At 39.2% G+C, this 12,915-nt stretch overlaps 1 protein-coding gene and 1 pseudogene across 1 annotated transcript; both read right to left on the bottom strand.

Moving 5' to 3' along the window:
- Nucleotides 1-857: 857 nt before the first annotated feature.
- yif1b (Yip1 interacting factor homolog B (S. cerevisiae)) lies at nucleotides 858-8,131 on the bottom strand. Its single transcript, XM_089013567.1, has 8 exons — nucleotides 7,988-8,131; nucleotides 7,292-7,391; nucleotides 6,065-6,194; nucleotides 5,870-5,974; nucleotides 5,470-5,606; nucleotides 5,154-5,309; nucleotides 2,705-2,798; nucleotides 858-1,751 (listed from the first exon to the last, which is right to left on the bottom strand). The coding sequence occupies exons 1-8, from the start codon at nucleotides 8,022-8,024 to the stop codon at nucleotides 1,596-1,598; spliced, it is 915 nt and encodes a 304-aa protein (XP_088869693.1). The 5' UTR covers nucleotides 8,025-8,131; the 3' UTR covers nucleotides 858-1,595.
- Nucleotides 8,132-8,893: 762 nt separating this feature from the next.
- LOC148888269 (dynein axonemal light chain 4 pseudogene) lies at nucleotides 8,894-11,345 on the bottom strand (annotated as a pseudogene).
- Nucleotides 11,346-12,915: the final 1,570 nt, after the last annotated feature.

The following is a 12,915-nucleotide window of genomic DNA, read 5'->3' as shown; positions in this document are numbered from 1 at the left end:
TACTGTACATAGTCGTTTTTTTTTTCAGCTAAAATTGCCTTACCACAAAAAGGCCGTTTTTTCGTCTAAAAAACATTTCTTACTGTTTTTGATAAGTTAACTAAAGCACTTTCTAAAGACCTGATATATTTTATAATTCTTTTGATATTTACAAAAACATTCTTTCATTCATTTACCCTCACTAGGGTCGCGGGTTGTGCCGAGTCTATCTCAGCAGTCTTCGGGCGCAGGCGGGGGACACCCTAAACTGGTTGCCTCCCAATTGCAGGGGACTCAAAAACAAATAAAACCGTGATGTTCCCCCTTGTGGTCAAAACTAAAGGTTGCAGGTAGGACTTTGACTTGGCTCAAATACAGTACAGAATAAAGTAAATGTCTCAAACTGCATGTCTACTGGAAAAAAATGAATAAAATACAAAATAAAAGCATAATGCTGCGTTATCTTCATCTTTTGATCTGCCTCACTAATGTACAGTAATTAATTTCAAATGAAAATGGGGTTTTTCTCGATTTTTTTGGATTAGGTTAAAATGGGATTCATGAGATCAATTCATTCAAAAATAAATTAATTGATCGCAAAAACATTTGACAGAAATTTAAAGTTTCACCTGTTTGCCTTCTCAAACACATAACCTCTTAAAATACACGCACTCAGTGTCAGGAAAGGCATCTGACGCAAAAGCTTGGCCAAAACAAACATGTGAATCAAACCTCTGAAGATGGAGGACACTGATTCGGTGTGGCAACCCCTGAAGGGAAAAGCCGAAAGGAAAAGAAGAAGACACACACACATACCATGTACCTTATTGCATTATTAAATAAATACTCAACTCCAAAGTTGGCTTCAGTAATCTCCAGTTGACATGAAATTTAATTATGTACGAGAATATTCCTAAAAAAGAAAAAAAACAAAGAGTCTCTGTTCAATGCCACATCTTATTAATCTTTTCGTTTATTCCATCTGACTTTCAATATGAAAAGCAACAAATAATTGACATTGTTCCTTAAAAGGATACCAAAACAACGTCACCACGACTTGGTGCGATCTATCACAGCTTCACGAAATGACAGGCAAGCGTGTAAACATGAGACAAAACACGCAAAAGTTAAGAAGTGGACGCACAACCATACCCGCAGACCTGAAGGACTACTTTTTTTAGTCCAGATGAAATGACAAAATACATGTTAGAATTGTGTGCTTTTGGTTTTGTTGATGACAAAGGAAGCCTGTTAAGTCTATCAGAGTATGTGCAGTCAGCTCGGAAGAATCAGACTAACACCGTCAAAGAAATATACAGGACACATTTAAATATCACTTTAAAAACAAAAATAATAATTAACAGGTACTTACGCAGTGTAGAAAAACAATTAAGTTGAATGTTGTTAAGACAAAACCATCATAGTACAAAACAACAACAACAACAACAACAATCCGGTGAAAGGCATTAAAACACATACTCTCTCTTGCTAATTGTCGCACGTGGCGTGGTGCTCCCCCAGCACGACCTCATGTTTTACTCTAAGAGATCGTGAACACAGGATGGCAGCTTCTGTGCATGTGTGCGTGTCTCCTTCTCCCCCCAGTGTGAGTGCATTTATCTGATCAGGTGATACGTGAACCAGTACATGAAAACAGGCTGGGCTGCCGCGATACATATGGTGAGATACATCCTCAGCTGGTTTCTGGCTACCCTCACGAGCTTTCCTTCTGCCGCCGCTTCGGACAGGAGCTTCAGCCGCAGAGTACGGGTCTGAAAATGCATTGTAAATGCAGATTATTTCATGCACGCGTGTTTGAATTTCAGGTATCCACGAGCTCAGCGTCACTCGGGTATGTTTTCAGTAGTCTAGTAATCTCCAAAATGTTTTGAGCTACAAACTGGTTTCATGGGAATGATAAAACGATGCTGCCTGTATTTGTTCTGAGGAGAATAAAATACAATTTTATGAGTGCATGACAAGGCTCTAACATGCAAAGCTGATCGGGAAATCAAACTCAGAAAATCCCACTGGCAGATTGTTGAAGAGTACTTTTTGTTAATATATATTTTTGTGTTGAAAATTTCCCCATTGAGGGACTTTTCAAGGCTTTCTGATTCTTACCTATTCTGATTCAAGACATAAAAAATGCAATTTCAAATGAACTTAATTATGGGTCATCTGCTTATTCGCCAGACAGATTTTACTCATTCACCGCCATTCCCGAATTTATACTGGAATTGAAAAGTGTGACGTGCTGCGCCATTCCTGAATTTGTTCAGGTTTTTCTTGCTGGCTACCGATAAAGCTCTGGTCAGGCCTCTGACAATGTTTTTCCCTTCCATGAGGGGAAACATTTGCATTTTGTCTATGTTAGCACTTTGTTAAAGCTTCAGCTGTTGTTAAAGCGCTATATAAATCAATGTGTTTTGTATAGCCGCCCATTTTTAGCTCAGATAACTCCAAATTTAACTTCGGAATTAACTCTTTTTTTTCTGATGATAAAAGAGAGTCTTACGCTGAATGGAATGTTTACGTAGTCCTAAAAGTCAAGACTCTGTGGGTCCTGGAATTTGATTAAAAATGACAAAAACCCTGGCACTGGAGTACACACATTTTTGCACATTGGCTGGTAGTGAATGAGTTTAATATCCTCAAACTGAAAAACAATCCCGATTTTTTGCCAAGGACTGAATTCTACTTGTATGACAGAACGGCTACTCACCATGAACACAAAAATAGCAGCACAGCACCACAGTAAAGAGAGATAGTAAGCTGGCCTCCCAAACATGAGTCCCGCCATTAAACCAACAATCATTCTGAGAAAAGGACACACAGAGACACACGCAATATTCAGACCACGACATTTCAAAAACACATTTCGTGAAGCCTAAACTGAGTGTGAATGTAAGTGTAAACAGTGTCTGAAACTCAGGACAAAAACTTAGTGGACACCAAGGCAGACAACTCTGAAAAGTTGCCTGCCTGGCCATAAAGTTGCCTGCCCAATTTTTCACAACATGAAACAAAGATGACTAATCGCAAAAAAAAATAATAATAATAATAATTGTTGCAAAGTATTAAGGATTGATAATCAGAATATATAACATAACAACACTTTAAAATTAAGTAATTGATCTACCTACCACAAATGCTCCCTTGCTTAATTTGTCGTAAATATTCTTTGCTGCTGATTTTGCTCCAGTTGTCGTTTGTCCATGGACTTCCCATCATTTTGCACAGTGCAATATTTGCGTTGCGTCGTCGTCTGCTGCAAACCACGTAAACTCCTCTTTCCACGATGCTCTCAATGGACGTTTACGTTTTGGAGCGTCATAAATGTTGTGAGCTTCTTTTGAGTCCCTCTTCTGGGGCTGAGGTTTTGGCTTTATTGCTAACCACTTATCCATTTTTCTTGTGTTCTCTGTGCACCTACTTTTGAAAATGACTATCGATACTATTTCTATGCACGCACGGAGAAAATTACATGCAAACAGGGTCGGATATATCGATAGTCCCGGTTATATCGATATTTTTTCGGACTCCCTTGAATATCGATATAACGAGACTTTACTATATATATATATATATATATATATATATATATATATATATCAGTATTGGGCCGTCAGGGCCAGCAAGGCCTTCTCTGCTGGCCTAATATAATCAGACATCATTATCATAATTATAATAAAAGTCAATTTCATAAAAAAAAATATTTTTTTAAATATATAAATATATATATATATATATATATATATATATATATATATATATATATATATATATATATATATATATATATATATATATAATTATTCTACATACTGTTTTCTTGATGTTATATTATATCCATTTGGTTATGCTCCTTTCAGTGTTGTAGTTTTAGGTCAGAGTTTTTAATCCAATCTAAATTCAGCTACGCCTTCAGAATCAACAGTGAGGACGTCTGTGCGCTGTACATGAACGGGCACATGTAGTTGATATACAGTTGTGACAGCCAATCAGATCACGAGTTGGCACAGTAAGGCCAACTAGAGGGCCTCGCGTTGAACATGACGTACGTGTCCTGTGATTGGATACTCACTTTACCTCAGCCCGGAAACCCGGAAACTTTAGCAGAAAAGCCAAGTATATCTACTCGCTTTTTTAACCCACAATGGCTGAAGGAGAGGACAACTCGCTGTCGCATGTAGGCCTATTCTCAAAACAAATGAAAAAGATTTGTTTACTTTTATTTTCAACAAATAGTTCGTTTTGTGAACGTCTTGTTGTTTTTCTTATATTAAACTGACATTTTGTAATTTAGCGTAAAATCTTGTTAAAGATTGCATATTCTTGGTGGACTTCATAAAACTTTGTGGACAATGATTTTAAATTTCCTTTTATTTTTAAGTGTTTGCAGTATCACGTATAGTGACATGTTAATTGCTGATGCAGATTTATTGATGTGTATTTGCTCCGGAAAATAGCCAGTTGTAGATTAAGGCGACACACAATGCATTTTGCGGTACTTTGTTTGGTCTGAAAACTTCGTGTTGATCCGTGTTGATGGCGAAATAAGAAGAAAACCACATAAATGCGATGGTGAATCGTTGTGTGTTGCACCAAGACTACAATTTGATATTCGCTGACACAAATTCCCAGCAGACAAATCAGCCCATTTCCAACGGAGCTTGGGCGCCATCTTTTGCATTTCCTGGGACACGACATTGCTGTCATTGACGTCTCGAATTGATATGGGAGGACTCCTTTAATCGATTGCAAACATTTATGCTTTCCACTTCAGAACTATTTGAATCATATTCATAACCGGATGAGTAACAAGAAAGAATCTTCTCCAAATCTGAACTCTGTGAGCCCATTGTTTTGTTTCTTGAACAAGGCAAGACGACTTGGCGTGACGTCACAAACTGGGGGCGGGACTTTCTGAAAATCCCCAGTTTCCAGCTGATTTGTGGCAGAATTTGGACACTTTAAGTCATTTTTATTGGTGTTTTGTATTAGACTAAACATATCAGCCTGCGTGTTTTGGGTATTTTAGATGCCATAAAACGGTTTTCTGATGTCAGTTAGAAAACAAAAAAATGCTGTCAGTTGTCCTTTAAAACTCAAAACGAAAGACCTGCTAGCTACCGTGACAAAAAAAAAACAATAGATATACGAGCACATACCCAACATATTTGTATCCGGCAAAAGCGAGCAGGTCGATGGTTGTGAGGTCGGTACTAACGGTCACGAGGTAGAGTGACAGGAGAACTGCCAATACTTCCACGATGAGCCAAACCAACGCCGAGCTTGCGTGAGCACCCAGCAGCTCTGGAGTAAACCTGACGAGGCCACAAAACAGGAACAGGAATCGCAAATCGGCTCAAAATTTCCATAATATCCAGAATGTTAACCTGTGAGGAAAATGACACCTCTTCTTTCATAGTTTAGTGCCACTGAAAATCAACAGCTCACGCAATGAAGGTATACGTTCACGTGTACCTGTTCTGTGTGCCCAGAGCCAGCCCAGCCACCAGCACATACGTGATGAAGCCCATGGCAGGGATGTAAAGATCAGGAGCGTTGACGTCAAAGCGGGGAGCCACGGGAGTGTCCTGCTGGTAGATCACCTCCCAATTCTGCAACATCCGGATGACAAAACGGGATTGTCAACATGATGCAACAAATTCACATTGCAGGAAAAAGGAAAGAAAAAAATCCATATTGTTGAGGTGAAACGCAAACAGGACACTCATTCCCTTTTTTGCACAAGGATATTTCAAGAAAATGCAGATCCGCAGGCCGTCAATTCAAATCTCCACTTTTTTTAGGTCGCAGAAGGAACCAGAGCTAGCTAGGGAGAAGCTCTAAGTATAGGATGCTTTAAATTTAGCACACCTACCTCATGCATGTAGGGGAAAACTAAAAGACCCAGCTTCTTTCCCACATACAACGTGTCCACAGCAAAGTAGTATTTCAGCTTGGAAATCGGGATGAATCTGTCAAGCTACAATACATAAACATGTTTTTTTTTGCCCACACACAAATATTTCCTTCTTAATAATGCAAAACAAACGTGATTTTGAGTCAACCTCACATTCTTATCCATCATTTCCTTCCCCTGAGATGCGAGTGAGCTGCCATAAGCCATGGCGAGGTTCGACATGGGCTCCGACAGCATGGACCGACCCGGAGAACCTGCTAGCTGATGTCCACCGTGTTGGTTCCTGTCAACAAACAGATACATTTACACTCTGTAACTATAATTCCTCATTCAATTTTGTAACCCCCCACCCCTCCCCAGACACACACAAGAACAATGTCTTTAATATTCCATTTAGATTGATTGAAGATATTAACATACATGTAAATGTTTACGGTTTTGGCATAATTTGTACAAGTGAGCACTGATTTTTCAATGTGTATAGCGTACATTCGAAATTTGTATGTTTTTCCATCCATGCCTTTTTTCCCCTTTTTTTCCTCGTTATGATTTTGACAACATTACGGGACCGAGGCAATGCACTGAATAGGTCTGGAGCCGTTTGACCGTGAGAATCTAGCGTTGCAAATAGGCTGAAAAGCTACATGCCTATCAATGAAAAATGTTTGCCTCTAAACAAAATCACACTCTCATGGGCTTCTGAGACGAAAGCGGACATTTTGTTCTGCCAACTTGCCTGCAAATGTTGCTGATCGCTTCTCAGAATTAACAAAATAAATGCTTCCTGACTCAAAGATGGCATCGGGAAATTAACTTCATCAATTGATCTTTTAAATTCAGTTTACCAAATTATTGTTAATTATGCACTGTAATTTTACTCAAGCTTATGTACCTGTGAACTATGATTCCGCCTTGTGTAATTGATAAACAGTAAAAGGTAAATGCAAGATTGTCAGGCAGAGAAAGTGCCTTTTCATACATCAGAAAAATTAACATTGAGTATAGGAAATCAATGGGAGTCAACACACTCACAAACTACCTTCAGGTCAAACTGAATTGCAAGATGAAGTGCCGTGAAGTAGAAACATCAAGAGATTATTGAAATAGCCAAAAGTGCTACATGTAATTACAATGAAAGTCATTCTTAAATGTTTGAATTCATGATGCAGCTGAAGACATTGTTTTTTCTTTGACTGAACCAGGCTATTCACCAATAAATTCATATACAAAAAAAAAAATTATTTTTGATTCATTTTACGTATGCTATATAAAATGTAAGCTCAGTCACCATTTTGGGGCAGATGCCATCATTTGTAAGATTGCCAACCGCATCAGGTTGGTAGGTATGTATTAATGTTGAAGCTCTCTAGTGGGCCTCACCTGTGGTGGGATGTCTGGGAACCAAAGCCACTTGTGTCTTCAAACAACTGGCTGCCATCCGTTTCGCCCATGGTATTATTTCGTAGACGTATTTTAGGCTCTTGGTGAAGAGAAGACAATAAATGCTATTTTTTTCTGTGCCGAGTTCAGGCGGGTTAGTTATGGTAAACCAAGCAAATGCAACGCAGTTACAACCAATTCATACATTTGCAGCAGTCATCTGACACTTCTTTTGCTGGTGACTGGAGGAAGCATTCCAGGAGCATTCTCGCTTCTGTGCTCCACCCTGAGGCATCATTGATCACATCCTCGCGGGGTACCACAGTTTCAAATTGTCTTTGCGTGAGTGCGCTAGTGTTTAAACGACAGTGTTTGAAAAATTATGTGCCATTTGTCTCGAAAAACATCGTCAAATAAACTTGATTGGATACATTTAACGTTCTAATACGATTGATAGCGAGAAGTCAGAAACGCATTGATTTATCGAGTGCATCAAGTCAGTCTTGCTATCTTTGTTGCATTTGCCCAGTTTATTTTGTTAACAGATTTGTTATCTTGTATTTCAATCAAATGTGCATCCCTACTTTCGCTTTATGGACAGCGTTGCTTTAAAGTAGTATTCAACCATATCTAACGTGCCCAGTAAAATATCGACTAGACATCAATTAAATAAATGAAACCACGTAATTAACTTACGATGTCTGAAACCTTTCTGGGTTGCAGAATAATCCATTTTGCATAACTGCTCACCCCTCAACAATGAGTCGGGCGGGTCCAGGTACTTCTCTGCAAGCTAGCGGCTTCAGTTCACGGACAACTTCTTCGTGTCCTCAATTTTTCCCAGGCTGACTCTTTGTTGATTAAGATGCTGCCCCCGGTGGATATTTTTGCTATTTGTTGCCTTAATGGTTTCTCTGCATATTTGTATTTTCCGAACAACAAATTTAATTTCAGAATCAATAGTCTCTGACTATTTTCCAATTTAAAATGTTTGCAGGCGTACTGGAGCCCACGCTATCTGCTCTGGCAGATAAGATGCTTCCCCATGAACTTATTGTCAGATAGTCACAATAATTCAGATAAACATCCATCCATCCAGTTTCAGCAGCACTTATCCCGAAGTAAGCACACTCATAGGCCCTTAACCTTTTTTTTCCAAGATGGCGCCTGAGTAGGCAGCCATCAGCAAGTGCTCTCACGAGCCTTGCTTTTTTTGTTGTTTTTGTCTTGTTATTGTGTTTTCTTTTGTCACTTTATGATGTTGTGCGTCACATGGAACGGATACAGATTGTTCTTCAGCATTTTTGGCCACGACAATCATCAAGGAGGAGACTGTGCTGAGCGGTTGCGCCTTTCGGCAGCATGAATATGCCAGTACTGTTTTTGAATGGGAAGAATGTCGGAGCCATTTGACTACCATCGCTGGACAGCTCTGGGGCCATTGTGCTTGTAATGGGCAGCATCTTCACAGCCCCGCTTTGTTCAGTGGAAAGGTCATTTATGATACACACTTTTCGCCTTACACACTGTCTGGGAACCAATTAAGTTCGTAAGTTGAGGTCTCACTGTATATATATATGGTACTACAGTGTTTAGTTTATTGTATTTTATTTTTCATCAAAACTGCATAGGTAAGGCACACAGTTCTCCTGCCTCATGATAGGGCGCGCTGGTGATTACAGAGATTCTTCTTGCCTCCTCGGCTACAGAATAGAATTAGTGAGAGTAAACTACAGTAAACAGTTAGCAAGTTAATTGCAACCATCCAGTCATTTTTACGTGTTGCTTGGCCTTATTTCCAGAATGGAGGATTGATTACATATCTAAATTGAAAGAAATAGAGAGACTTTTAAAACTGAAGAAAGATAAGGAAGGCTTCTACAAAGAAGGTATGGATGCCTTTCTTCAGAAGGAGCGGCGCACGGACTTCATTTATAAGTAAAGGTAACGTGATAAGGTTTTTTTAATTCTTTTTTTTCTATGCTACAGTTTATATGAAGAATGCTGACCTGAGATTTTAAACAAAACATGTTAATTTCAACAGCGGTCATTGCCCTGAAGGGGGCAGCATTTGAACGGGTGCCAAATGAATGCTTATTTCCGTCTGCATGAAAACTTGTAATTTTAACCTATTTTAAGGCTGTTATTTTATGAGCCATATTTCATATAGTGTCATATAGTCAAAGTTGTCCTTCATATAAGTGACCAGTTTGTTGCAGTCAGTGCGGGGAGAATACACGTGGATACTGTAATTGGGGCGAAAGTATCAGCAATTTAATACTGAAACAGTGGACATAAACAACGTGATAGAACACTATTATTAGGTTTCCAAATTGGGTGTTTCGAATGTTCCTTACAACCTCCAGACAGTAGCTGGCGATAACGAGGAACTAATCCAAATGCTCCAACTCTCATATTAACTGAAGATGGAAAACGTTGTAAACAAGGAAGTTGTCTCCGTTGCCAGTTCGATGAACAAACATGTCAACAAAATGGTTGATGATTTAAATCATCTAATGATTGTTCATTGCTCAAATAGAAGCTTGCGATAGATGGAATTGTCAGCGCTAGCAGCACTTCCAAATACAGATGGCCAAGCTCCCTCCGTAGAACATATAGAGCAGATTCTTCGCCTCATGGGTAACGCCGAAGCCGAAACTTTCGCCGATGACTACGTGCCACGCAGCGCCAAACATCTTGTCCATGGAATCCTTGACCATCTTTGCTGCGTTCTCGTTGTTGTCGGCACACTTTTCGAAGGCTGCAATACACAGCGCAATCGCCTCTTCCTTCATTTTCTCAGGCATGTCCGTGTGCCTGACGATTGGGAAGCTGTATGCAAGTTTTTTGACACCTTCTTCCGGGTCGGCCTCGCCTGTCTCAGTCATTGTATTTGTCGTTTCTAAGACAAAGCTTCAAATCGACCGATCTTTTAACAAACACGCTTCGTTCGCGTCATTTTTGTTACAAGGGACCAGTGCAGTCTACGTCACTCTTTATGTCCTCATGACGTCAAATTCTATGTACAGTAATGCCGTTTGTCATGTCCAGGATCGACTGATATGTATCTATCATACTCACGTTTTGGAAAACAACCGAGACTCCGTGTTGTGTTTAAAAAAAAAATCCAACCTGTGTTCATATTTTATTTGCACAAATGATGTTCAACTTTCTAAAGATTTATACAATACAATAATGCAATGCAACATATATTGATTGATGTGGCGCTTTAACAAAAGCTGAAGCTGCATCAAAGCACTTAAAATGGGCAGGTATCAGATCTAGTTTAACAGCTTAAGCTGCAACAAAGCGCTTAACATGGACAGGTCTAGTTAAAGATAACGAAGAACTGTCATTAATTGTGATCATGATCAGGTAAAAGAGGATTTCAAATGTGTGTGATGTAATTTATTTTCGCACACCGATTAAGTCTGATTGTTCGCCACTCTCACTAAATGTCTCCATTGGTGACTTTGTTTTTCTCCATGCTGACAGCTGGACTTCGTGCACCTCAGGGAAAATGAGTCTCTCCCAAATGGACTGTCTGTGCTCAAAAAGGGCACACTTGGCTTCTGTGTCACAAGTACATGCACGCAAGCTACTTTTTTTCTTGATCTCACTGAAAAAAGGATACAAAGGCATTCGTTTTTCATGCAGCAGTAATTATTTGATTGTTCATGTTGTTGACGAGAGGTGTTCACAGCTCAAGATAAGCAACCCCGATCTATTCTTCTGTCATTTAATGAATATACTACTCTTTCAAATTTTTATTTCACCTTTTAAGAATGAACCCACATATCCGACATTGTAATCTGACGCACAACCTAATACCGTGCATGTATATGAAAAAAATATGATGAGCGCCAAAATAATGTCAGTTTCACAATGTCAATAAGCTGTAAATTTAACTATTTGCACCTCTTGTGTTGTTGTGTTATATCCCAGGCTATACATACACCCAATGAAAGTTTTAATCCAATGATTGTTTTTTTCTAATAATAGTTCTTAGTAATAAAGTGAAATGATCGACTCCTCTCACACTTTTGTTGCAACCAAAATCATGAAGGTGAAAAACAAAAAGGTTGTGTTTATTTGCCTCTTGGTGGAAGTAAAAGCTTCTGCTTAAAAAAGACAAGATCTACCTGCTTATACAGTACCACTGCACATAATTACAGTATTATTTTCTAATTCCTCACATTTTCTCATTGCGGCACTCTGATCCCGAGGTGAATGTCACTCATTCAACTGAATGCGTTTGATGGAAATCAACATTTGACACTCCCGAAATAAGGCCCATTGCCTTACTAGGTTTTGCATTATGTAACCCCAATTTCTGCATTGCTACTCTTTTTAAGGACCATCTGTCGTTATTGTCAATGACCCAATGATGCATTCTGGAGTCTTTTTGGGGTCTTTCTCTAAAAGTGCCCATGTGCTGAAGCCGTAATTCCATAAATGATCAAAAACTGAACCACGAAAAACAAATGTAAATTCTGACAATATACCTAGTCATTTGAGAAATCCTCCATTCAGATATAAATTGGGAACTACTGTATTTCAATTGTATAGGTCCTCGTCAAGGTTCCCAGATCCATGCTACTCCAGACTTCATTTTGAAGCTCACAATGCACGTCATTGTACAGACGTAGAGAGTTGAGCCAACCTCTAGTGATAACCTGCGGACATGTTCCTGCTGAACACATTAGGCACACAAGCGAATGACTCATGAGTCATGGCACGCATAATATAAGGCCCCATAATGCTTTATTCATTCAGGAGTGGGGGTGAGCACGACAGATTAGAAGGATCAACAAAGTCATCACACGCTTGTAGACAGAAACAATGGCGTCCCTCTGGTATAAATTGTGTAAATTTTCAGCATATTTGTTACTTTCGGCTTCATACAAGTTTTTTAATTATTTTTTTCTAAATTTAAGATGTTTCAGTTTTTTTTTTTTTAATGAACGAGAATAACCTTGTCACTGAGGCATGAAATGGTGCCTGCATTGAAATTGGCCACCATGCAATCAGTGAATGACTAAAATGGTTATTTTGTAAATGCGGAGTTTACCAATGGGACACCATTGCACAATAGGATTATCTCTTCAAGGGGGTGAATGTTTTGTTGTTTGTAATATCAAAGGAATATAAAAATCTGAGTAACCAGCATGTACCCCTCATGTTAGATTTCATCACGAGGCGGTTCAAATATGTAAACGAGTCATTATACTGTCATCCAATTCAAACTAAGGCAACAGGGAAATGTCATTGTACCATTATGGGGACAGGTTGTACCTTCAAAGTTACTTACTGCTGGATACAGTGGGGCCGCGGTTTACGAACATCTTGCCTTCCGAAATTTTCGGTTTACGAACGTGAAATTTATGAAAATTAAACCTAGGCATAAGCACTACTTTTCGGGATACACATGGAGCGCCGCCCCACCACGGCTGGCGGAGTAATCTTTGGCGGAAGAACATCAAAGCACACGACCGAACAGCGCCCCAGCCGGCCTACTTTGCACACGTTGATTGTCTTCAACAATACTTTTGCTGTTATGGGACCGAAAAAGACTCCACCACAGGCTCGTGTTCAGCCGAAGAAGACACAAAACAAAATTACAG

This window comes from Hippocampus bargibanti, linkage group LG14, assembly GCF_051943395.1.
Source record: "Hippocampus bargibanti isolate YZ-2025 linkage group LG14, ASM5194339v1, whole genome shotgun sequence".
Lineage (NCBI taxonomy): Eukaryota > Metazoa > Chordata > Actinopteri > Syngnathiformes > Syngnathidae > Hippocampus > Hippocampus bargibanti.
Note: the sequence above shows the minus strand (reverse complement) of the source record. Positions and strands in the feature narration are given on the sequence as shown.

Bases quoted from the DNA above. Each gene is read 5' to 3' on its own strand.
- yif1b (XM_089013567.1), bottom strand. From the start codon at position 8,024: ATGGATTATTCTGCAACCCAGAAAGGTTTCAGACATC. The intron at 5,975-6,064 runs GTGAGGTTGACT...TATGTATTGTAG, and splicing joins AGGAAATGATGGATAAGAAT to CTTGACAGATTCATCCCGAT. The intron at 1,752-2,704 runs GTGAGTAGCCGT...ATGCATTTTCAG, and splicing joins CTGCTATTTTTGTGTTCATG to ACCCGTACTCTGCGGCTGAA.